Source organism: Cyanistes caeruleus, chromosome Z (assembly GCF_971803275.1).
Source record: "Cyanistes caeruleus chromosome Z, bCyaCae1.hap1.1, whole genome shotgun sequence".
In the NCBI taxonomy this organism is placed as follows: domain Eukaryota; kingdom Metazoa; phylum Chordata; class Aves; order Passeriformes; family Paridae; genus Cyanistes; species Cyanistes caeruleus.
In genome coordinates this window covers 47300342-47327589 of record NC_141732.1, presented here as the reverse complement: position 1 = coordinate 47327589, position 27248 = coordinate 47300342, and the positions used below count along the sequence as shown (strand labels likewise).

The 27248-nt window shown below is 38.9% G+C and overlaps 1 protein-coding gene across 2 annotated transcripts in view; it reads right to left on the bottom strand.

Annotated features, from left to right (window-relative positions):
• MLLT3 (MLLT3 super elongation complex subunit) overlaps positions 1 to 27248 on the bottom strand; it is a 114414-nt gene that overhangs the window by 51749 nt on the left and 35417 nt on the right. For both annotated transcript variants that reach the window (XM_086868031.1, XM_086868032.1), the window contains exons 3-4: positions 5327 to 5409; positions 436 to 579 (exon numbers count right to left, since the gene is read on the bottom strand). In XM_086868031.1, the coding sequence (XP_086724157.1) occupies positions 436 to 579; positions 5327 to 5409 (227 nt within the window). The remainder of the gene's footprint in view (positions 1 to 435; positions 580 to 5326; positions 5410 to 27248) is intronic.

Genomic DNA, 27248 nt, shown 5'->3' with positions numbered 1-27248 from the left:
ACAGCAGCCCCATGAAATAAAATGAAGGCAAATGCCAAATACCAAGAACTGCCCCAGGAGTACATTTTTCTGATTCAGACTGTGCAACATATTACATAGATTTAAGTATGTTTGTTTATAGTTAGTTTTGATTTGTTCTACCTTATAACTACTGAATTTATCCTGCTTAATATAGAACCGTTTCTCTTTCAATGAAACAAGTTTTACTTTCTTATTACTTCCATCACAGAATCATGTATTTAAGGAATACACATGCTCATTTGCTCACTTTGTACACTTAAAAACATGTACCAAGCTTCTGTACCAAGTTAATCACAAAAAACACCTCACTTAGTTTCACTGTTAGATCCATCCTTCTCATTATACTAATCGTGCACCAGCAACAAGCAGCAACATCTTTACTGTGAGGGCTTTTGACACGGGTGCAGGACTCACCCCTCCTGCCTTTAGCAGCTTTCTTCTGAATTCCTCTGTCGGGTTGTTGAATGTGAGCTTTTCACAGCGGAGGTGATTTACAGGTGGGTGGCCTTCAAGGTGCAGGAATAAGTCATAGTCAAATCGAACTTTCTTAGGTTCTTCCTGAGGGTTGAAAATAACCAGATAGAAACATCTAGTACCAAAACTAACTAAGTTAAAAACAAAGGCTACATAAAGACTGTCAATTAAAATTACATCATTTTAAACCATTCTCTGTGTCCTCAGACACACACAGAATTTACCAAGTGTCAGCTGATCTACAGTAAATCAGAAAATAAGAGAAGCTCCTATTGGCCCATGGTAACACAAAGCAAAATGCACAAATTTCATGAACAGGGTTTACTTGACACTGTCAACTCATGTTTGGCCCAGGCTACAGACAGGCACATAGGCAGATAACAGGATTCAGCTGACACAAGGTAACTCAGTCAAAAACAACAATTACATTTCTGAGCCATATAGAGTACTGAACACAGTGCAGTAACTTCTGAACACAAATTTCTCCACTGCAGCCAAACAATTGATTTCTTTACAAGTTATAGAAAGAGGGAAGTATGAATCTGCTGCACCCAACCATATTTGATCTCCTACTTATAGCGGTCTGCTTATTTCTTAAAGAAACTTCACTGTCTTGAACAAGTGTGGTCAGGTAGATTTTAAGTGTTTCCCCAGAACTTTCAAGCAGTTAAAATTCTCTGCCACCGCAGTGAAAAAATGAAACTGAATGTTCCCTGTACCAATACAGAAAGAGAAAAAACAGAAAAGGCAAATTTATCTCAGGAGAAACCACCAGTGCTCCAGTGTCCTGAGAAAGCCTCAGCTGAAAAAGGACACTGGTTGCATCAAACAGACTTCAGTATCTTCTATCTATCTGATATTACAAACTAAGCCCATTTTGTGTTACACATTTACACAGTCCCTTCTAGAAGCTGTATGTGTATTACGTGCTTTTTTAAGATCCTATTAAGCAGCCCTTCCTCTAGAGGCCCTGATGTGCAATGGAAGTCACCAAATCAAGCCTTATGGAAGAACAAAAACAAAAAGTCAACTTGAAAAAAAGTTTCAGTAAAAAGGGAGCCATGAGGGAAGAGAATGAAGAGATATAGCAGAACTTTAGCACATATCCAACACTAGATGAAATCAAAATGCATGTTCCGTTCAGTGACAGATGCTTTAGAAATTCACATTAACCATGCTGAATTTTGAGCCAGGATTCCAAGTATGGGAAGAACAAAAAGCATAGAAATCTCAGTTATTCTAAAAGTTAAATCAGAGGTTTCAAACCTTCAGTACACCCTTTCAAACAGCCAATGGACATCTTAATCTGTCTCATCTCTAGATGACTTGGAGCAGAAACAACAAAAGGAGACCTGAAATTGTCCCTTTCTGTAGACAAAAGAAAGTAGTTCTCCTAGATGAACTATTTTCACAGGTCTGTCATAGTTCATAGAAGTAAATGACATCATTTTTGAAGGCAAATATGGATGATATTCCTTGTTAAAAATATTAACATGATTTCATGCAGAAAAATATGAAAAAAAAATGAAAAAATATGAAAGCAATTTATTCCCTTATCTTCTAGATCATGCTAATGTTGCTATAGGCAATGTATTGATAGCAGCAGTTTTGCCATAAAAGCCAAGGTACAATAAACGGTAGTCTTCAAACAATTTTGTGGAAAGTCAGATGAACATAACCAGTGATTAAAAAACAGACTAACTACAGAATAGACCATCAGTACCACTGCACTGCCATTATTTCAAAACAGGGGAGATAGAATGTGCTGCAGTTTATGAGCCTTATCCTGTATGAACTGCATTTTCCAGAGCATGAGTCTTTGACCTAAAAGCACTTTTAAGGAGTTTGCCTCAATGACAAACAATTATAGCCTCCTGTTGCTGAATTTGGGAGCAGGGGCTGGTTGTAATTTCTCTAACTCCTTATAGCTTGGAATATTTTTCTATCACAGTGAAATACCTGTTAAATTTTCCACCAATTTCTGTTTAGTCCTGGGAACAGGAACCCTTTAACCCTCTGTGATCCAGGCAGTTTCCTGTATCCCTCCTTTCTCTCTCCATGAGGGTATTTTCTGAATCAGAAATTCAACAGGTGTCTACCTTTAATAAATGATGATAGTACATCTCCTCTTCCTCCTTCTGTCTACCTCCTCTTTTTCTGTATTGGAATACCTGTGAACTAACTGCCTCAGGGGTGGAAAGAGCAGCTGAGCCAGGAGAGAGTAGTAATTTGCCAGCTCAATTTTTGTGCCACTCTTCCTTTGTATTGCACCTACCCCAGGGAAGTGAATGCTCTGCAGCTGTGTAACAGACTGACTCACAGTCCAACTGTTGATGGTTGTATTACATGACACCAAAAAGGGGTGAGAGGTGATTGCAAACTTCCTAATTCCACACATTGCTTGAGGGTAAGGCAAGTTCTTATCACTCTTGATCTCAGTCTAAGCCACAATTTTTTGCTGGGGAACACCGGAGGCTTGCAGTTTCCACAGTCAGAAAAAGCAGCCACAAGTCTGAGTAGAAAACAAAAAGCAATGTTGGGCAGGAATCTTTCTGTAGAGATGCTCAGTGATTGACTACTGTCTTCTACGTTGTCTGTGGGATGAGCATTTAACAGATGAGTTGAAGAGACTGGCCTGCTTTTCATTAGATTTCCTGAATGAATCAAAGCACCTTCCCTAATAGAAACAGGGCTAAAAAGCATACCAGAAAGTCTGATCAATTCACTGCAGCAGTTCTTTTTCACTTCCAACAGCAAACAGGATTAATAAAGACCTGCTCTTCACAGATTGATACAGGGAACATGTCAGAATTACCTGTTCAAAACCTACAACTTCCAAAGTCCCTGAACAGAATTATCCACACCTCACACCTTAACAGGGCTTTCTGTGAAAAATAAAAGAATACTGAAATACATACATAAAGGCACACATAGCTAACCCCAAAAGAAATTTTAAATTATCAGGGTTCCAGAAAAAGTATTTTACAATGCATTTCTACTTTCTTCCTGTTTTAGTCTTTTACAAAGCATTCAACACATTAAAGATATAATGCTGATTTGATTAAAATAATAATTTCAAACTACATCTTGATAATTGGTATCTTTGAATCAGGTTAAGTACCATAACAGCTCCACCAAGGTGCACAACATATAAAGGGAACCTGTTGGATATTAAGAAGGTGTACATTAAACTTTGCAAGATTTTGCTCTTTAATTTCACACAAATCCAGTTTTTTTATCTGAACTAGTTGTTAGTAATGCAGACCCCATTATGTACAATTAAAAAAAACCTCTCTATTCGCTATTTGTGAGACTCACAGTAAGTGCAGCAATTAATTAGAATGTGAGTACTCACAATAACCTTAGTTTTGTAGAATGGCACTGGATTTGGTTTGAGCCTGGTAATGCTGAATATAATGAGCACTCGCAGTCTAAAGGAATATTTTTTAACAGACAAAGGATGCAAGATTTAAAAAAAGACTGTTTTGAAAGATCAAAACCTCAACCAATTATGAAGGTTTGTAATACTAAAATAGAACAATGAGTTCATTGTCTAATGAACATTATCAAGAATGGTGTCCTTCTCTCAAGTGTCTCTTTAAGCATTAAAGTCTGCCCACTTTTTAGCAGAGTTAGTAATTCCTCTGAATAATTATTATATTTCTCTTCTTCAATAAGGCAATTTTAATTTCACAGTTATATACTAAATACGGTCCACTGAGAGTCAATATTAGGTGCAAAATTGTTTAACTTCTCCATCAGTGACCTGGATGAAGGGGAGGTGCCTCCTCAGCAAGTTCATTGATGGCACAGAGCTGGGAGCAGTGGCCAATGCCCCAGGGCCGTGCAGCCCTTCAGAAGGGCCTGGGCAGGGTGGGGAGATGGGCAGAGAAGAACTGTCTGAAATTCAACACAGGCAAACGCAGGGTCCTGCACTTGGGGAGGAACAACCCCAGGTACCAGCACAGGCTGGGGGCTGATCTGCTGGAAAGCAGCTCTGAGGAGAAGGACCTGGGGGTCCTGGTGACAGCAACCTGTCCATGAGCCAGCAGCGTGTCCTGGTGGCCAAGAAGGTCAATGGTGTCCTGGCATGCATTGGGAAGAGCATTGTCAGCAGGCTGGGGGAGGTGATCCTGCCCCTCTACTCAGCCCTGGTGAGTCACACCTGGAGTGCTGTGGCCAGTTCTGGGCTCCTCAGGACCAGAGAGGCACAGAGCTGCTGGAGCTGGTCCAGCACAGGGCGACAAAAATGCTGAGGGAATCTCTTATACAAGGAAAGGCTCAGAGAATTGGGCCTGCTCAGCCTTGAGAAGAGACAACTGTGAGGGACCTTACTGTTCGCAAGTATCTGAAGGGAGGGTGTCAGTGGATGGATCCAGGCTCAGTTTGGCTGTGCCAAGCAATGGGACAACAGTCAACAGGCACAAACTGATGCATAGGAAGTTACACCTGGACATGAGGAAGGGATTCTTTAACATGCAGTGATCAGGCACAGATTGCCCAGAGTAGATGTAGTCTCCCTCATTAGGGATACTCAAGAACTGTCTGGACACAATCCTGTGCCATGTGCTCCGGGATGAACCTGATAGAGCAGGGAGGCTGAAGCAGATGACCCTCTGTGGTACCTTCCAACCTGACCCATTCTGTGATTCTGTGAAACACAATTACAAATTTCTACATGTTACAGCAATACTGGGCTGAGGAACAGCATTGATAAAGATAGCTTTAAACATAATTCTTAACCAAGTTTACAAACTAAACTTCAAAACTTAAAAAAACCCCCTTATTTCCACATGTTTTTTTTTCTTATACAAAACATGAGATTCCATACCTTGTTTTTGAAGTAAACCTCAATTGGTAAAATGAAACCAGCATATCCAGATTCTTCAACTTTGTAGGGTGGGTCCTTGCACACTAAAACAGAATAAAAATGGTATTTTAAAAAAAGAAAAAGAATCTGAAATTCATCAGCAAACTAAATGAGTGAGTAAATTCGTGACAATAGCTCTATGTGGCACTGTTAAAAAACTGATCACGCACACAGTAGAATGCATCTATGCACAACTCAAACTGAATTTTTCTTCTGGCAAATTTTTCTGGCCTCCACTTTATAGATAGGAATCCTTATCTCAAATTTGAAAACTTTATTATTGGGGAAAGGGGGACACAACACACCACTTCATCATATAGTGAAGAACATGAGGAAGGTTAACTATGGTATTATGTTTAAATAATATCCACGTTTTCCTTACAGGATTCAGACTTCTGTAACAATACAGTGCATATTATTAGCCATAACACAATCTTTTACTTCAAGTTCTCAGTTTAATGCAAGGGTTTTTAGCTACTTTGCGTCCCCACAAATGTTCTGAATAGCAGATCTCTGAAGAGGCACTAGCTGTCAACTCCAGACAGTGACAAAAAGCAGGTAGTTATAGAACTTGGAACAGCAGTCATCTCTGCCTTCTCCTGTTTGACTGCATGGCAATCTCATTACAGAATTCAAATCCACATAATACATTAGCACAAAGGGAAGCTAAACTTGAGAAACCATGCATCTAACTGTAGCATCAACTCAGATGTTTCCAAATGCTGCATTGCTATGTATGACAAATCATGTCTATGGCACTACCATCTCAGAGAAGGTTTCTCTGCTGTAGATTGGTAGAATGATGCAATTAATAACACAAAATGTTCACTTCCTCAGAAACATCTCCTCTAGCTCTGTCAACCTAGCTGACTGGAAAAGAAATTCAAACTATCAGATGAATCACAATTTGCTCAGACGTATACTCCTTTCAGAATTGCCTGGAAGATTACAAAAATAATGTATTGCAATTAACTGTACAGGGCCTGATCACCAAAATTATTATTTTTAGCAAAGCACTACAGACGGGCACTTAAAATCCTTTATCATCCGGAAAACATGACAAGGCCCATCAGACACACCCAGGAATATAAACACTCTTACGTTCCCAATAGTACAACCAGTACTCCAGCTTTCTGAGGACATGCATGCTTGGTTAATCCCAAGGAAACAAACACAGCAGAAGTTTCTACTACTATCTTGCCATTCTCCTCATTTGCTAGCATCAAATCTCTCAAGGGTTAGGGAGATGACAAGTCCTTGGTCACCTACTGCAGTTTGCTATCACTACCTCGTTTACTACATGCAACTGCACGTTTCCCACAAAAAGGAAAAAGGAGAGAAAAAGAGCAAAACCCATCTCTTTTATGCACTGTTCTGCAACATTGTCCTCTTGAAGCTACCAAAGTTTATTTGTTTCTCCTGACCAAAAAAAAAATAAAAATAAAATCAGAGCAACTATAGTTTATAATGTTGGATTTTAAAGGTTTTCAAAAAAAAGCATTATGATGATTGGTCAAATCTAAGTTGGAAACTGGAAGAACCTCCCAGAAGCAGTATTTCACCTTATATTGGCACATCCTCTCCTAAGAAAACCTGACAGCACTTGAAAAACGTAAATATAATAGTCCTGGTTAAGCACAGAGCTTAGAGTAATATGTACTGGCAATTTTTCAGTCAATGATAAAGAAGCCTTCCTGCTCCTCCTCTGTCTTCAGTAGACAACTTGAGGAGACAGCCTTCACAATATTTTTTGAATGGTCACACACAGAAGATTGAAATCCACCTACACAAAAATGGGGAAAGATTATACAGCAGATACTTAATCAGATGGAAATGCAGAGGCTTTAGAAACAGTGATTTCAGGGTGCATATTTGTGACATCACAAATATCACATCATATCAGCTTCTTCCTGAGTGCTAAATTGATACAGAAAACCTTACTAGCACAAATATTTTTCATTGCTGTCCTCATTTAGCTCTTCTTGCAGATTTACACAGCTGTCATGCTGAACAGTACCTTATCAAAGTCTCATGGCTCTTCAAAGAGCCTGTAACTGCTCCCAGTTTTGATAAAGCCTGGATAATGGGCTGCAGAACAATCACCAGAAAACCACTTTGGGTGTCTTCCCAGACTGAAAGATAGGCTTTTAACACAAGAAAAAAATCTAGTCTTGTGAATTAAACTTTCCTGAAGTGAAAAGGAAGTGACTGAGCAAAGCTCAGTGCTACTGTGTATGTGAAGACTGCAGTTATTGTTATTTTTCTCATGTTATTTGTGGAAGTCACCACTGACAGAATGTACTGACAGAAACGGTACTTCTGTGCAGTCTGAAACAGCACTCCCTGGGCTAAGTTCTTTTTGTTTTAGTGAACTGTCATAAGGAGTAACCAGGGCTGCAATGACATCTGTGGTTTAGCCAAGCCAACAGGAAATCATCCTAGCAAGGTATACTGAACAGAGAAAAGAGAAGTGGCAAGAATTAAGTAAACTGCAGAAAGGAAGTAAGAAGACAAACAAAAAACCAAAACTGGACAGGAGAGAAGCGGGGAGAAAATCCCAAGCCTGTAGTGAAGAAAGTAAAGAGAAACAAAAGCAAATTGCAATTATAGACCAATAGAACTCAACCAACAACAGAAACTAGCAAGGAGTGATTTTTGCAAAAAGCAGCATCTGGAGACCCTAACACTACCTTGTTAGAAATTGTTACAAACAATTCCATCCTGATACAGAGGAACAAAGGCATTTTATCTCTGACTGCCTCTTTCCTTTAAAGTGACACCTAAAAAGTGTCACTTTTTTCCTTTAAAGTGACATGCATTTCAAGCGTCAGACTAAGTGTCCTGAACACCATTTACTACTAGGACTAAATTATTATGGTCAGGTTTCCTTCTCCTAAAGAAAAAGCTTGTATGAACACAATTTCCTCTCTCTCTGCTCTCTCTTTTGACTAGGTGGTCCAAATTCAAGGCAGTCTCTACAACAATTAAAGCCCTGAAGGTTCTAAGATCCAGTTAAAAACTGGTATCTGCTAAGGCAGTTCCAGGGAACATCTTCACTGAGATAAAGGAAGCTGGCAACAGCATACAGAATAACAAACCAATTATAACAGTGTTTCCTGTCACAAGAGTTGTAGGTCCAGGAGAAAAGTAAAAAAACATAAGCAAGATTATACATATTTCTTTACATGCACTGGCCACAGAATAAAATGTGGGGGTTTTGATGCCTGTGTCAGGCAAAATAAGGAGTTTAGTTCAGTTGAGCAGAGCACAGTGGGAGTAACACCAACATTGTGTATTCAATCCCTGTACAGGCCACTTAAATGTTTGGACTTAATGATCTTTGTGGGTCCCTTCCAACTCAGAATATTCTGTGAGTTCATGGCAATGACCTGTTATTGTATGTTTGTCAGAATAATAATTTCTCTTCTCCCATAAATGAAATTTCTAGTCTTAACATATTTGCAAATACATTTGCTAAACAAAAAGATCAACTAAAACAATTTTTGGCACAATTTTGAAACAAACATAGGAGCTCATGCAACACTATCATACTATTGAAGTCTGTCCCTTATGTTCACCATGTTTCACTGTAGTGTGGGATAAACATTGCTGTAACAAGCAGTAACACTAGGTATGTTTAAGGCCACAGAACAAAAACTAGATCAAACCAGTCTCTAACTATAGCTAAAGCTATTGTCAAATGCTGCACAGGAGCTTGAACACAGGTGAAACCAAATGACTAGTCAAGTTGTAGAAAGATACAGGGAATAGGGGAAGGTGTAGAAGCTAGAGCAAGATGGCTTAGGTCCTAGGACAAGAAGAAGGTGAAGTGACTGTTTTCCTTAATGCTGAAGAACCATACACATGTGCACGCATGTACAACTGCACAGATGATGAATTCTAGTACTGCACACACTTCAGGCGCTCACCTACAGTATGCTGTCATTTAACCTCCTGTGACAAAGGACTACTCAGGCACTCAGCTGCAATGCTAGATGTACTACAAGCACTTAATGGACAGGAGGAGTTAGAAACACGCTGGTTATGCTAATCCTTTCATTTTGAGCTGCCTTCCTGTACAATCAGGTTCCAGTAATTCATAAATGATGGTAAGTTATTGAAATGCTCCTCAAACAAAGCCTGCCTTACAGCAAGCAACTGCAACTGGGCATCATTAACAACATTATCACTCCTACTACCACCACATGATTTTATTAATAAGGATGTCTTCTCAGTAATGTTGTGGAGGAAGCCCAGTTGTCTGACAGGCTCCCTCCCTGGAGATCTACCCCTTAAGAAAGACAAAACCACTTAGTCCACTAAGCTGTGGAGCCCTTCCTGCTTCAGGACCTTATGTTATCTCCCTGTTAACTACTGGTCATTTTATCCCAGTCTCAGATCATTGGCCCCTTTCCCAATTCTTCCCTTCCCTATAAAAACCCTGGCTTTTGCCCAGTTCAGGGGTTGACTGTCACATGCCCCCTTTGCTGAAGCCTGACAATAAAGAATTCTGCAGAATGCTACACGGCCTCCAATCTCTTGTCTATGCATCAGCTGGGGTAACCCATGAGCAGAGCTGGGCTGATCAGAGCTCATCACTGCAAGAGCTGAAACCACTTTTGAAAGAGTTGATCATGTGAAGCCTCAGGCTTCATTCCTAAGGGTTACCCCTGGATGGAAAATGCCTGGAACTCCCAGGATGACTGTTCCTTCTCAGGACCTCAATCCAGGATAGTCAGTGGCAGAGGTGGGGGTCAGACAGACCCCCAGCCCCAGCCCCAGCAATGATTCAGTATCTGTTTAGGTTATACTGCCTAATCGTGCTATCAAGAGGCCTTGCAGAGAGACCTTGACAAATCAGAGGGCTGGGAAATCACCAGTTGTATAAAGCTTAACAAAAGTCAAGTGCCAGATTCTGCACCTGAGATGAGGCAACCCTGGATATGCAGAGAGACTGGGGAATGAGATACTGGAGAGGACTGCTGCAGAAAGGGACCTTCCCACATCAAAATATTCCATGAATCTGTGACACTCATTCTACATGTAAGAAAGAAATCAGAGTGCACTGTTCTCGTCCAGTGCATTCTACAACTGAATTCTGCAGAATGAGTCACCCAAGATCACAGAAAGTCAGAACAAGCACTGATGATTACCTGCCCCCTGTCCTATCAGAAGAATACGCCTTCCCTACAGCACACATAAATTGCTTAAACAATTTATCTCAAACGTTTTATTTCTTTATTCCACACGTGAAGCGCTACTTTTTTCTTTCATGAATGCATTCCCACGTGTTGCATCAGACATTAACTGACACTGAAGAACAAATGCAATCAAACCACAATGCCACATTTTACTAACAGTGGCTACACTGAAGCCTTTGGACATAATAACAAAAAATTTAGTATAAGCTATCTTGCTTAAAAGCTTTAACATGAGATTTATTTGCCAGCTTTAAACTGCTGAACACTTCATGGATTTTTTTTCTTTATTAAAAATACAGTCAGAATGAACAAGGCATAAGTTCCCTTTAAGCAGATTTCAACAAAACATCAGGATGATGCAGAGTAATGTCTGCAAAAATTCACACATTTTATGCATCCTGCAGGATACTCCAGGTGAGTGCCTGTAAGAAGTGATGCTTTCTTAAAGAGAACTGGTTTAACTATAAGGTTTCTTGTACTAGTATTTTATAGATATCTGCCCATTTTTTGCTCATATTGGTCACATTCTGACCAACTTTTCCATCTAGACAACACTACCTTCTTTAAAAGGAGTCTCAAAGCTTTCTCTTAAGGGGTGGCATTAATTTTCAGAGGAAGGCATAATTGCGGTACTAAATCCCTTGTGCAGCAATAAATATTCAGCTTTGAGTTTTTAAAAGCTCTTTGACTCTGCTATTCTGCAGCTCACCTCGCCAGCTGGAAAGGTCCAGTACTTGGATTCTTTAAAAAAAATACCAAAACAGTCTGGAAGTGAATGGCTCTGTTATTTTCTAACTTCAGGTACACCTCAGCCATTAATATATACTAAAAAAAAAAAAAAAATCTAGACAGGTTCAAGCAGAAACTAGCAAAAATTACTAAGATGAGTGTGGTTAATTTAAATTGTATGTCCTAGACTAGGAATGGACTATTTATTTGCTTCATACCATATACTGACTTGTACTTCATGAGAAAGATAAAACCCCAAGAGAAAGCACAGAAGGCACTAAAAGTTCTAAGACTAGGCTCTCAGCACTGCCTTTACAGATATATTACATTGCCTCCCTCACATACTGAGTGACCAGAACCCCACCACATTTACCAACTGGACAGAATAGGAGGACGCAGCTTAAAACCCCCTAAATTATGTGAACCCTAACTAAATTTTGGAGTGTCATTTTCTGTACACACTGTCTACTCCTCAATCATTAAATGGCTTCTTCATCAACTGAGAACAATCCAATACACAAGACAGGAGCACATGGAAGTCTCTAAGACTGTGGCTGAGTTTGGACTCAGTCACACCTAAGGCTCCATTAGGAATTTAGAAACCAAAGGGGTCATCTCTGAACCTTGTGACTCAGCAGAAAGGTCTCACCATTTTACATGCTTACTCTTTTCCATCTCTGGTCTCTGTGAGACTCATTCTAACCTGATTCTAATCTGATTTTGCTTTGTGTATTTCATCTACATAATAAGTAATAGTGTGACCCTTGCTACTGAACTTTGTTAGTCACAAATTTATATTAAACCTGCTAATACTTTGGCAGTAATTTTTAAGCAATCTAAACCACTCATTTGCAAGTCACTGTTATGTATGATGGAGCTCTGCTTTCCTTGAGGATGGCTGAATGCCTGCCTGCCCATGAAGGAAGTAGTGAATAAATTCCTTCTTTTGCTTTGCTTGCATGCACAGCTTTTGCTTTACCTACTAAACTGTCCTAATCTAAACCCACAAGCTTTTCACTTTTACCGTTCCAAATGTCTCCCTCATCCCACTGCAGGGAAATGAAAGGATTTTGGCTGGTGCTTAGATGCCAGCTAGGGATAAACCACAACATTACCCCTCCAGGACTTCCAGCAGAAGGACTAGTCTCCTGATATATAAAGATCCTCAGGCAGCTGCAAAGTTTCGAAGTTCAGTACTTATCACAGATGGTGCAGAAGCCCCACCTCTTGACTGAAAGACACAAAGTTGTCAGCTATATTCTGCAGTGCACACACAAGCAAAAGTTCTTACTGAGACGTTTAGAAGTTACTGGAAATCTAGGATCATGCAATCAGCATTATGCTTGCCATCCCTTCTGTCTGCTCCCTCATGTTTCCTCTGAACAAGACAGGAATGTGAAAGAGAGGAAAAGAACAAAAATGAGTAATTTTAAACTGAAGTTATTCCTACATTCCCTGCTTCATTTCTAGATGTGTTTTTTTCAAGACAATTATATTTTCTCAACAAAGATTTTACAATTTCTCAAAAATTACTGTTAAAAAATACACGTATGTCTCAGGTATCAGTGGAGTATGGCACTTAGAGAAAACACCTGGTCTAGAAGTCTTTCTTAGACAAGTATGACACCAAAGCAAAAGAAAAGCCCTTGAACAACAAACTAGCAACAAACAGGCAGCTAAGGCTGCCTGGATAATAACACAATAAATTAAACAATTATCTTTGATGGAAAACACATTAGGTATAGCATTAAAAACTCAGACAATAAATGTCAATTTGCCCTGTAGATACCATTAGTATTTTAAGAGTAATAAAAATTTCCTGTAATTGTGCACTAGTACATTCTGCTATTTGTATAGAAGATACAGCCCTTGAAATTTTCTTTTTTACTTAGAAAAACAGCTCGCACAGTTGCAGGATTTGAAGTACTTTCTTTCTTGGTTATTAATTATATATCTATTCTTCCCATTAAAGACTTGGCATAGAGAATACCTTCTCTTAATGCCCAGACAGATACCTAACACAATAAATCTTATTCTCTATTTTAACTTCATTATAGTACATAAAGATCAAACTGGGAATAAGCATTTCAGAGCCAACAAAGTCAATCTGTATACGAGTGATGCCATAACTGTGTCAGAATTCTGGGGTTAAAGAAGTTTTATCAGCAAGCCAAGACTAATTTTTTTTCATCACATCTCTATCCTTCATGGTTATTTTACTTGATTCATTGCAGAATTATAAAGACTGGAAAGGACCACAAGGTCCAACCTCCCTGCTCAAGCAGGGACATCCTGGAACACATGGCACCAAGTTTTTGAGTATCTCCACTGAGGGAGACTCCACAATCCCTCTAGACCCTTCTCCAGCAGCTCCGTCCCTCTCGGGTACTGAGGAGCCCAGAACTGGCCACAGTTCAAACAAAACATAAAATAAACGAAACAAAAAATATCTCCTCAACCAAAATTTATTCATACCATTCACTAACAAATGAAAAAATATTAAAAAGTATGTTAAGTCTGTTAAGTAAAACACAGGTGTATTAATATGTCATTAGCTTAAACTATCTATCAAAGGGTATTGCTAGGACTAGAACAATTATTTATGGTAAACAGTGTGTTTACATGAATCTGCCTGGTTTTTCTGTCACCTAGAATTACTTGTGTAACAGAACAATACAAAGCTCTGCAATCAAAAATACCCTCAAAGGGAGAGACTTGTAGTTTGTGTGCAAACATGTTTACAATTAATATGATGTAAATGTATGCTTCAGGCACAAACTGAGTTTGAGATCTGTGTTTGCATACAGGTGATGCAAATGTTATATACACTGGCGTGCATGCAATTATCACAATTACACTATTAAGCTGTTAGGAATTTTGAGGAAAGAAAACATCCATGTGAGGAAAAGGAAGTGGCATATAAAGCTACAACTTTCTTCAACCAGAAATAATTAAAACTGCAATGCTGTTCCTGACCACTGTAGCATGCCTATAGCTTTATTCTTCTGCTTAAGAGAGGCAGCATAGAACAAACTATTTCAATTGGAAGGGACCTACAATAATCATCTAGTCCAACTGCCTGAACACTCTAGGGCATAGTTCAAGTCTGTTATTAAGGACATTGTCCAAATGCCTCTTAAACACTGACAGCTTGAGGTATTGACCACCTTTCTAGTAAGCCTGTTCCAGTATACTTGACAGCCCTTATACTGAAAAAATGTTTCCAAAGGTCCAGTCTGAACCTGCCCTAGCACAGCTCTGAACCACTCACACAAATCCCATCAGTGGGTCACACTGAGAAGAAATCAGCACCTCCCTCTCCACATGCACTCCTCAGGAAGCTGTTCAGGGCAATAAGGTCACCCCTCAGCCTCCTTTCCTCCAGACAGACAAACCCAGAGTCTTCAGCTGCTCTTCTCAGCATGTTCCTTCCAGCCCTTGCACCAGCTTTTTTTCCTGTCCTCTGGACACATTCAGGGCCCTTCCCACCCTTCTCGGGCTGTGGGGCCCAGCACTGCACACAGGACTCAGGGTGAGGCCGCAGCAGGGCTGAATCCAGCAGGATGATCCCAGTCACAGCTGGTGATGCTGTGTCTGATGCAGCCCGGGATGGGGTTTGCCCTCCTGGCTGCCCGGGCACACACTGCTGATTCACCCTGAGCTGCTGGCTGAGAGCTGACCAAGGCTTCCAGCTCAACCTGTTTGTTTCTAACACAGGTGTTGATGCACAAGCATTTCAGATACACTGAAAGATACAAACACAAGTGATCAAGTGTCCAAATAGAGTTTTAATAGATCATAGCTACAGCTTTGCCTAAGAAAGCTAAGTATTTTCTTATGCATAAAAGCCATCATCATGGAGTACTTCAAGTTCGCTCTTTTGAAAATATCAGGAAAAAAGTGGACTAAACTGCATTTGTAAATTGGTCTTTTTTCTTTTAAAAAATACTGCAAAATTAATTGGAAAGCTATTGATGGAACCTTTACCAAGCTTTTACTCATTCATATGCTACAGAACAAACAGTTTCCTTTGTAATCCCTTGCTGTACTTGTTTCTGAGAGAAGCAACACAGCGTTGTTTCCAATTTTCCAGTCAGTGACATCTTTGCAATTTCACTGTTGAGCTGCAAGCATTCAGTAATAAGGAAATAGTTTTGAGTATAATTCTGGCGGAAAGCTTTTGGGGTTTGTAGCTATTTTAGCTACACGGGTCTTGAAAAAAAAAAAGTGAAGTGCTTCTCAATAACATTTACATAGGCAAACTGCTAACATCAATTTTTTTTGACAGAACACCCCAGTCTTTGTTCAGATAACATTATCACACAAAAAATTCTTCTGAAATCACTGGCAAAGCTACGTTTTGGGTTTGTGAAGAATACTTCAATGGAAATATTACACTTTTGTTCTTCGCAATGGACTTATCTTGCCTTGTATGCCTCCGGCACATATTTTCCCCATGTATTGTATTGATTAAATAGCAGCTTGAGAAACAGAGAGAAGAAATAATTCATTGTAAACATCTTGAACAAAAATTAGAGTGCATACCACCAGCCAGACATACAGGAAATAAGTAATCTTAAACCACCATAGCTTCATTCATTGTCGTGACTCAAAAAAAGTCTGCAGAGGAACAGAAAACTTTACACTTTTCTTCAGTTTTGATAAGGGAAATGTAATGATTCACCATGGGTGAAGAAAGGCAATTCAAACCTGCAAAATTATGTATGTGTGACAATTTAAATCTAGAAAATATCCTCAATTTAATATTCATTTATAATTCTTTCAGGAATTAGAGCAGATATTGTCTAAAGGACATTAAATTAGTCAAAATGGAAATATGCATTTTATGCTAGCATATCATGTGCTTTCAAAGGAATCATAATCTCAACTTTTTTATATAAAAGCCAATTTTCTTGCTTGGAGACAATTTATCCAAAGCATTATTTCCCACAGTAGATGGACTGACTGACAATAGCTAACTATAAACATAAAAAGGATTTTCAAAATCTGGCATATTTAATTCTGGAGATTCCTCACCTTTCTTATTCTTTAGTTGATGGTTTGGGTTTTGTTTGTTTGTTTGTGTATTTTTTTTTTGTTATTTGTTTTTGTTTTACCCCCAGCAAACTGGGGGCATATTACTTCATTACCTGAAGCTGTAATTGAAGGATTAACCCTGATATGTAAGTGGACCAAACTTAAAACTGTATGAAAAACTTGTGACCATCTTCCATCTTGGGTATAGCCCCTCTAAGAGGCTTTTGATTGCTCAAGGTTACCTACTGAAAGTCTTTAATAAATACCAGCTTTTATTCTCTTAATCTTGTAAACTCTCTCTTTTAGGCACCCACTCCAAGGCATCAACTGAACTAGTCTGAAAGCAAACCAGTGAATGTTTCCAAGTCAGAACTACAATTTAATAGAAAACAAACCAAACCAAACACAACAAAAAAAAAGCCCCACACTGTCTTAACCTGACAGAATCAGAGTACAACCTGACACCTTGCTGGTCAGGATGTTGGTAGCAGTCCAATTAAATGGTGGCTGCTGTTGAAGTGGTAGATGTGGTTCTGTTGAAGCAGTGATTCTGTATATATTTTCTGTATATATATTTGATCTTCCTCTGAAGGTCCAGAGGTAGATGTGGAGCTCTTGTCCTCTGGGAATTTGGTGGATAAGGCTGCCTGTGATGTTCTCAGATCATATCCAGGTAGGAATGCTTGGTTCCCCCCTCTGGGCAGAGCATCTCACAATGGGATGATGTAATTTTTGAGTCATGCAGTGAGGCTTTTCTGCCCATTAGCAGAAGTTATCTCGTGGATTATCACAGGTAAATCATGGAGAGATAAAGAGCACTACCCCACTTGGTTTTAACAGTTTATGGAAATTGTGACAGAATAGATACTTTTGGTTGTATCTTACATTGTAACCTAAGACAGTGGTTCTTCTAGGGTTTTTTCCACTAGGAATTGTCCTAGGAAATTGTGATAATACGTGTATCGTAGATTTTGTTTCTAGTCTGATCTTCACAGATTTGAGAAAAGAATACCCCTAACCACAGTGTGCATGTAGTTTATCGCTCAGTTAAGAAACTAAAAGAAAGGCTATGTGTCTGTTTCCCTAATCAGAGCAAAACTCAAAGCAGACTTCCCTACTCATTTTCCTGTATGTTTTCAGAAGATTAAGTTTTTCCCAAACAGCCAAGTGTTTTAAAAATATCATGATATATCAAAGACCAGTGATGCTAGTTTTTTAATTCATGATGTTCCTAGTAATTTAATTTCAAAAAGGTAAGCACAAAACTCAACAGACATCAGCCACAAGTTTGACTGTCACATTTTTGGACCATCTGTCTGTCTCACTTTCTTTAAAACTGCCTTTCAAACTAGAATTCCAAAACTAGGCAACCTAACAGAAAAACTGCCTCCTAAAACACCATTGTTCCCCTTTCTTCTCTTTTGACATGCTCTTCTGCTGCCGTTTCCATGGTTTCCCCTGCAGACAGGTAACACAGGAGCCTTTGGATACTTTCAGAGATTTCAAAGTGATGGCAAAGAAAGTACAGCTTGTGGCTAAAAAACACATGTCCTTATTTAAAGCAAGTGGAAGACTGAACAGACAGCAGCAGCAAAGTCTCACTTGGTGCAGACACTGGACAAGCAGCATCTCAAGCTGCAAGCTCTGGGTCTGGGTGTGCAGGCACTGGAAAGGGTTCCTCTTTGCTGAGAGGTGCTGCTCTCTCCCACCCAACCATTTAAGGGAGCACTCTATCTTCTACAAACCCACATATACCCTAACAGCTGTCCTCTGAAACAGCAGACCTTGTAGGAAGTGAGGCTGAACCTCTGCCATCACACATCTCCTCTGCAGCAGCAACAATCACCAGCCCCTGACTTGGCCTGAACCCAACACTGAGGATCACCTCCTTGCTTGACACCACCCAGGTGTATTTGTGTTCCCCATTTGCTTCCCTGCTACCAGTCACAGTAAGGGCTACTTCTAAATAGTCTTAGCTGAGAAACTGAACAACAACAACAAAAAAAACCCCTCTTCCTTAAGTACGATGATCACAGTGTCAAAAAATGCCCATCCACAGCTTCATGCTGAATGAGCATCGACGAACTTTCCCATCCCACAAGCAGAATCCAACAAAGGAAACAATAATAAAATTGAGGCTGAAGACTCTCTGGTGCACTTGAGTACAAAAACCTGAAGCGAAGCCAGTAACATGCCAGTAGGACCTCCACATCTGAAAGGTATGGAGAACCCTGAGGTGAAGTGGAGTGAGAGGGCTTTTGTTCTAGCACACAACTTCCATATCCATCTTCAGGAACTGACTGCCAACAGCAGCAGAACTTCATCCATGTGCTTCAGAAGCTAAAAACACTTCCAGGGCTGTTTGCCATGCCATTTTAGACAAACTGAGATTATGGGAAATGCTGAAGAGGATGGAATAAATCAGTCAAACAGTTGTCACCTGCAGAAATGCCTAAACAGGCTTTCTGCAGGACTTGAGAGACATGCAGATCTCTGCTATTTAGTAGTCATTTGCATTTAAGCCAAACCTTGCTGATATTAGCAAAAGGAAGACTAAGCTAAGAGAAGCAATCAAAGGACAGGTATTGAAAATATACATAGCAAATTAATGATTTTTAGAATTTTTACTATTTTAGAATATTTCACCGTTATCTTCCAAAATGTCCTGAAGTTACTTTATGAAGAATGTTTACTTATGTACACAAAAGACAGCATGACAAAAAACAATTAAGCTGTATAATGGTCCACATAGTAGTAGCAATGGAACATTCTTCATTTTCCTCATATGTTTACATGCCTCTGAGGACAGCACAAAGGATCAAACCACCATCTGCTTGAGGGTAGATTTTTGGGGAAAGCACAAATCAACACCATCTTTTCTTTGCATTTTGCTTTAGTTAAGAGAAAAAGTAAAGACAGACAGACTGAAATTAACATCGAGCCATTCTGAATTTTTCCTTCAGAAGCAATCACAAAGAGACTTTCTTAAGCTTTCCCACAAGACAGAGCAAGCTGAAGTATTTAAGACACCCAAGACAAGAGTGAGCAATAGTAGGGATGGCCAGTTTACAAGTAGTGGTACACACCTGAAGAGAGATGGCCAGTAATAAAAAACCCACAGCAAAGTCAGTCTAAAAACAAGGCTAAAAGTTCAATGCAGGGTCAAGACAATATAACCAGATCCTACTTGAAGACTTCAGAACTAATAAAAACATAAGGGTGAACTGGAGAAATCGCACACAGACATAATGTGCTGCAGGAAAAAAATCTTTGTGAAACAGAATGCATATAGAACATTCAAACCAGCTACCTTAATTTCATTTATTGAACAGGTAGATTGTTTTGACTTTCATCATTCTTGATGAGATATTTTTCAATGAGTGCTACTTACAACATTTATTAACGACTGAATGTAAGACAGGTACCCTACTGAGAAAAAGAACATGATAAAAGAGGATTATGTTATGTTTCAGCTGAGCATAATGAAGACAACAAGATGATTTAACATAACTTCCTACATTTAACAAGATAATAACAAATGGCAATCAATGTAGAGAGAAACATATAGTAAGAATTTTAAAAGACCTACATTTAAACTGTAATTCCATTGTAAGTAACAGTCACTTAACATTTAAGTCTTCTTTATGTTCATAAGTAGGTTATCTCAGTAAACTGGATGATTGGCTGTTTCAGTTAATTATGTATCAGCTCTTTTGCAGTGTAACATAATTACTCTGGGTAACAGAACTGCTGTAATACTCATGAGATGTTAACTTACCCTCATCCTTTAGAAGATTAGAGCATAAAATCAGAAAAGCTGAGACACCTCAAAGGAAGTATTAAAAAGCATAAATTGCAACACCACTGAGAAGAGCTAAACTAAATATGTGACACACTTCTCTCAACTAACATAAACAGGATGCACAATCATGTGCTTACTAATGCCACTGACACAGCCACAATATGCATACGAAAATTAACTATTTAAGACAGCTAAGACAGCCCCAGACATGAGTGCCCTTTCACAAACCGATGAGAATCATTTACCTCAATTTTTAGTCTGAACTCTCATGAAAACATTTTCACAACCCTTCCCAATAATAAGGACAAATCACAGTGGCTTCGGAGGACACCAGTTAACTAAAGACTGAACAATAAATATGTGCCAGTAAATATTCCCTTGGAACGGCCCATCCTTTAAACCACCTAATCCACTAAACCCCTGTTTGCCATCCTATCTGTACAATGCATAGCACCTGAGTGTTTCAAACATGGCATTACTTTAAGAGATACAGTAAAGCTCATACAAATACATATAGAATCTGTAGGAAACACTGGAAAGTGCAACAATATGGTATAGAAAATGCCAGCAGAGTTATGTCACTTTCTGAAAGTGGCATGTTACTAGCTTCAGCATCTAATTTCAGTACCATCTTAAAAAAATGTTTCACAGCAGCAGTCTGTAAAAGTAGTAGTCTGTGCCACCAAACACGTTGCACTTCAGACTTACAACATCCCAGAATGGACTCACAGATTTGAACTTACAGGGGCAGTAAGCAAGTGTTCTCCTTCACAAGGTAACTTTAAAGCCTCTAGGCAGGAGGTGCATAGCAGTTCTGCACTGGTTCTGGCTAGGATGGAGTTACATTTTTTCAGTGTCTTAAATGGGGCTACCATAAGCAGATTCTTGTTACCTAGCTTCAGTTATCATGCTGGAAGCCAACACACAGCAAATTTCCTGTGAACCTACAAGCAACAGCTTGTAAAAGTCTTAAAGCTCAAGTCTATGTATTTTCTACAAGAAACATGTTTGCTAAGTTAGTGATCACTCTCCATTGTAATTTTAATGTAAATATTTTAACTATTGAACCATGCAATTTTCACCATTGTACCCTTATTGACTGCTTCTACAGTAGAGAATTTTCCAGGAGACCCCCAAAGTTCATCTGCCAGTGACCTAAGCATTTGCCAGACTTTGGAGTACAGCTTCAACACCATTAATTAAATTAATAAGTTCCATGGAAGTAAAAAAGAAAAAAGCCCTGGTTTTACATTAGTATATCAACTTGCACTGACCACTTTCTTTGGTTCATTTTTGCTCTTCTCTTTTGTCATCTCCAAACCAACTGTCTTACAAGAAAAGTAAGTACAAGAATCCATACATCTGCCACTGCTGTTTCCTGCATGAACAACAAAAAAAAATACAGGTATTCAGATCACCATATTTCTACATTGTATTTCTACATCTAACATTCGGCAGTTGCCCACATTATTTTAGTCTTTGAAAGCATATATAATTGTGCAGGCAGTATGATGCCTGGACTGCAAGTCCTCCAGAGAGAGTAAATCTGCATTAAGATCCTCAATTAGAGATTAAAAAAAACCTTTAGGTTTGCCTTTAGTACCTTCTTCCAGAGTTCCCCCAAAATGCCCAAAGTAACTGTCTTATAGATACATATTGTTTTCAACACTTTTGGTCCCTTGGCTTGGGGCTAGGAATTTAAGGGGCATGGAATAACTTCATGCTGAATGTCTGTCCCAGAACAAAGATAGTCACTGAAAACAGAGTTCTTCAGGAGCACAGCGTAAAAGCTTCTCTAATACTCCACTTCCTAACCTGGAAACAATTTATTTTAGCAAGTAAAGGAAATAGGAGTTGCTTATTATGTATTTCTAAGCTAACCTTTTGTATTTTTTACGTTAATGCTCTGAATTAGGACAGCTCATTAGTTTCCTACTGTATGCTTCCAGGACACACAAAGAAGGATCTTTACATTTTTAAATGAGAATATGATTTTTTAAAAATGGTGGAGCTGGTTATTGTTTGACACCCATCAAACAACTGGGAAGTAATTCTGATTATGGGTTATGACTGGGAATCAGTTAACCTTGAATATAAATAATGCTTCTAATTAGTTATTCACTTGGAAAAAACATGGGTATGGAGTAACTAGCAATTCTTTCTACCTCCCAGCTCTCATGCTCTTTTGCTGTGATCATTCTTACCTTTTGAAGTTCTTGCTTTGTTCACTTCCCTCTAAGTGTTGTTAATACTGACATATTTTGAACATGTGATGTGTTCAAGCTGATATTCTCTATAAAAAGAGTTCATTTATCCTCTTACTCCTAGCAAACATTGCCAGGCTTCATCAGAAAGCAAAGGCAGATGGACAAACTATGTGTGTGCGCTTTTGTTTCCCATTCCTTCTCATCATCCCACAAGCAGAAACTCGAAGAATGGGATTCAACATTTACCCTTCTGCCTCAGAGGGGTCAGTAAAATGACTAGAGGGAAAGCAGTCTGTTCCCTAGATCTGTGAGGGCCCATTCTGTGAAATATAACATTAGAAAAACCAGTGTGATTTTGCAGAAGTTACAGAAAAATGGAAAAGCTACAGTCTTAGTTTTGGAAGTTTCACACAAGATAACAGACCTGTAATACTATTTCATTCATCACCTTGTCAGACAGGGGTTACAAAATGGGAACAACAACAACAAAACAAACAAACAAACAAACCAACAAAAAAAAAAAAAAAAAAAAAAAAACAGAAGAGCACATACCATTAAAGCTTAAATTTCTCACAAGAAGATAGAAGGTCTGTCTAAGAAAAGCAGCTCTCAGAACAGCCATTACTACATCCAGATTTTTATGGGGTGTGGCTTGTGTGCCTTGGGCATCTTCACCTGCTCCCAAGGCTTCTCTCCAGGGTGTTTTTTAGTTTCTGGGGGAAGGATAAACCACATTTCTGAGGACTTAGCAAGTGTTGATGCATATCTAGGCTGATGGATCAGGAAGAGGGACAGTGGAAAAGGCCAGTATCGACCTCTGTGTTGCCTGTCCTAATTGGTGGCAGTAATTTGGGTCTGTCCTCCTTTCCATAAGGTAGTAATTTTCATAAAACATGGAAAAAGTTAACATCCTCAAGACTCTCATTGCTTTCAGAGGGATATGTAAAAGTGAGAAAAAAGCCTTTGTTCCTTAAGGAAAGCAGTATAGCTTACATGTTTATTATTCCCAGCCATGCTGGTTAAGATTCACTTACGCATTGTTTATAGTATAACCTAAGTTTTAATTCTTCTGTTCCCACTGAATTTGATTGCCTAGCTCTCTGATCTTTGCTTACAGTAAAAATTCCTTCAACAGAGCATTTGTATTCTGATCATCTTGTGAATTACACTGTTTTTTCCCCTCATGTTCTATAAAATAGTTTTCCCACAAGAGCCCCTAATATGTACCATGTGTATCAGGATGAAATTCCCAGGGGCTAGTAGCTTATTCAACTTGTAAGAGTCTCCGTGGCACCTATACATTTTTCCATTATTAAGTCAGCTGTTAGAATAAATGAAGTATTAAGAATACCTTTAACCCCCTGGAACTTGAACTTAGGCCACAGCAATTACTAGGACCTCTGATTTTTTAAGAAGTTTACTCATCCAGTTTTGTCATCGCTAACATGACTAACAGTCCAAGTCAGGTTAACAGAAGCTTGAAATACAAAGCTTTTACTCAAAATAAATTAAGAACATTCTTTAGGGAAATGCCATGGAACTATTTATTATTATTTATTTACATTACACAGGTTATTTGGTAGGGACCACTTCTCCAGCTCCCAAGCATGACAGCACTAGAGATTATCAACATATTTCCTGATTCATTTAAACAATGTATCAACTAGAGACAATTTAGCTTCCAAGTAAGACTTCTTTACAAGTCTGACACTAAGTACATCTTTCTTCCAGAAAATTATCTGTTCAAATATTCTTATATGGTTAAATATGTTTTTCTAGAAGTAAAGAAACTTTCCAGCTCTTGATGAAACTCTTGAAGGGGAAATCAGAATCCTAAGCAATGGTGACTACATTTCAGTTACATCCTTTCCTATGAAACACTCCATTAAAAAACTGGAACTCAGCTCATGACAGAAACAGAAGCAGAAGCTGCAATTGTTTCAGCTTCACTAAAATCAAAGAAGCTGCAGTACGTCTTGGCTGCTATTAATGAGAGATCAAGATTTTCAAGGGAGAAATTGGATTTTTCATAGTTCTGGCTGGAGAGGATTGTATTTGCACAGGATAGTAATACTGATTCCATTGTACATTGGTTCTTACTAATAGGTGGTAAAGACATGTCAGTGGAAAAATGTATTGGGAAGGAGACTTTAATCAGGATGTACAAGAAAACTTAGTATCACTAAAAAGCTTGAAAGCTTAAGTATCAGTTAATAGTTTTCTATTAGTTTCTTTATTTATAAAGTCATATTAAAGAAGGCCTTTTATTTTTCTTCCAAGTAGTTATTCAGTGCAATTTGCAGAAGTACTATTTTCAGTGTTTTATACTTCAAGGGGGCTAATGCATGTGAACAAGAGAATGGCAGATCAGACTAGTGGTAAGTTGTACATTTGGCCATCAATATCCATGCTTTGTAGCCAGCGTGAAGTGGGTCAGTTACAAATGGAAAACCACCTCCTTTGGGCAAGGACCAATCACTATTTTATCAGCCAGGATTACTGCAGCATTCATCATTTAAGTAATTATAATATGCTTTGAGAAATTATTTGGCTTTCAACTAAGACATCAGCACTGCTAGAGGGATCACTCAAGCTACAGTACAAGACAGTAAGGCCAATATCACCTCAGCTCTAGCCTGCAGTAAAGTTTGGTAAAAGAAGGAAGCCATTTTCTCCTTGTTTTCCATCCTACAGATGCACTTAGATAATTCCAGTTCCTTACTTTTACTTTCGGAAGCTGGCTGATCTTCATGTGCCATGAATATTCTTGCCATGAATTCACTGCTTGCTCACTTGTGAAAACAGGATCCTGTTAAAGTACCCCTAATTCTTCTTTCCCTAATTTACTTTCATAAATACACAAACTTTCACTATCTCATTTCAAGCCCCAATATAAAATCAATGTACAAATGTGGTTTTCAACACTTTCTCATTTTTTGCAGTCGTACCTACACATGCTAATGTCTGCACAGAGAAGGAAGGTGTCTGCATCCTCATGTCTGCGTAAGTTCTCTCTGCCATACATCTCAAAGGCTGGGAAGAACATACTGCTGCACTAAGCGTATACCAAGTTCTGTGTGGGAGACAAGGAGCCCTGCCCGCTCTTGCTCAACAGAAAGCACTCTGGGAAAGGTTCAGCTAACAGTGAGGTACAAACCAGGTTATGTAACCAGAGGACAGGTTGCATGGCTGCTGTGTGCATTCCCTGGTAGGTGAGACACACGGACACCACATGATCAGAGAGCTGACTGGCAAAAGGGATGCAGGAGCAGTGATACTGCAGTGGCAGGCAGCCAACACATTCTTTTTTTTGTTAAGTTTAGAACATAAAAGTGTTCTGTTTGTTACGATGAATGATCTTCAGAGAAAGCAAGGAAGTCCCTGTGTCTTTGTTTCCCATTGCTTCAGTTCCATGTTGCCCTAGTATAACACTTAGATATAATGGCAAGAGGAAAATTCACTGACTTGGTTTTGCCCACCCAAAAGCACTGAGCTACAGGTTTCAAATGTTTCTTCTGCCTTTAAAAGGCATGCCTGCCATGCAATGTAGTCCTTGCTTCTTCTACAAAGGTGTTAATAACAACAACCATCTATAGATGCATCTAAAGATCCAAATTTTCCTTTTCTAGGGAAAACTGCAGAAGATCATTTGCACCTTGCACATCCTCCCACAGGTTGTTTAACAAAAAATGTCAAATATTACTCAGTCATATTCTCCACTTGATGACTAATGGTGATGGAGAACATTCCTTTTTCTCACATCTCTACCTCTACTACCTATCAACCTTGTCCCTATGAACATATTAAAATGACAGCTGGTATTCTCTCGGTGCAACAGAATGCACACATATGAGAGATGTTCACTCCTTATGTCTGCCCAAAACCTTAAACATTTTTCCCTAAAATCATCAGCTGATTCTGTGAACCTTGACCCAGAGAGTTTGACATTGTACACTGTAATGTAGCTTTGAAATAAATGCTTTCCAAGACAAAACAGTAGCCCCAAAACAGTAAGAAACCACCAGGCAGTCATATTCAAGGTAATCAGCTACTAAACTGCAGGTCACTCTGGAGAGGACACACTACACTGATGGTAAGAAGTTAGGTCAGATTGATATCGAATCATAGTATTTACACAGTGACAGCCTGTGGAAGCCCCATAATGCCTCTGTGAAGTCCAAGGCACTCAACAAAAACATAGAAAGTACGGGTCCCAATTAAATGAGCTTATGTGGAAGGAAAAAAAACAAACAAAAAACAAAACAAAACCAACACCCCACCCCCCCCCCCAAAAAAAAAACAAACAAAAAACCCCCAAAAAACTCAGGAAAAAATCCCTTACATGAAATTTTGACATTTAGTTTCTGGTGACATGAAGTCAAAGTAAATTCAGCTATGACCTTACTCCAAGTCACCTGCTAACTGATTAGAACTTTCGAAACCAGAAACTGATGGAAAAATTTAGAAATCACTTATCATTTAGTCCTCACAAACCCAGTACTTTTTTCGCTCATTAACCTTCGTGTAGAATGTAGATTACATCTTATCTTTCTAAAAGACACTGGTAGTAAATTTAAGCACTTTTGTATTTAGTCAAAAGTAACTTGCCTTACACAACGATTTCTATCCACAAGGTCTGTAAATAAATAAGAGAATCTCATCTTCCAGAGATGCAGGAGAACCACACAATAAATATAAAAAAACTACACAGAAAGTTATCCCCTGAAAGGTGTACAACTAGCAGAGTTGAAACAGATCTCTTTGTTTCTCTAATACAAACATAAAAAATATCTAAAACAGAAACAGAAATATCTATGATAATGGCACTTGGATTTGCTCATGTATACAAATGACAGTGCACAGATGGGAAGAGATGTTAATCTGCCAGTCTTGTATGTATGTGACAT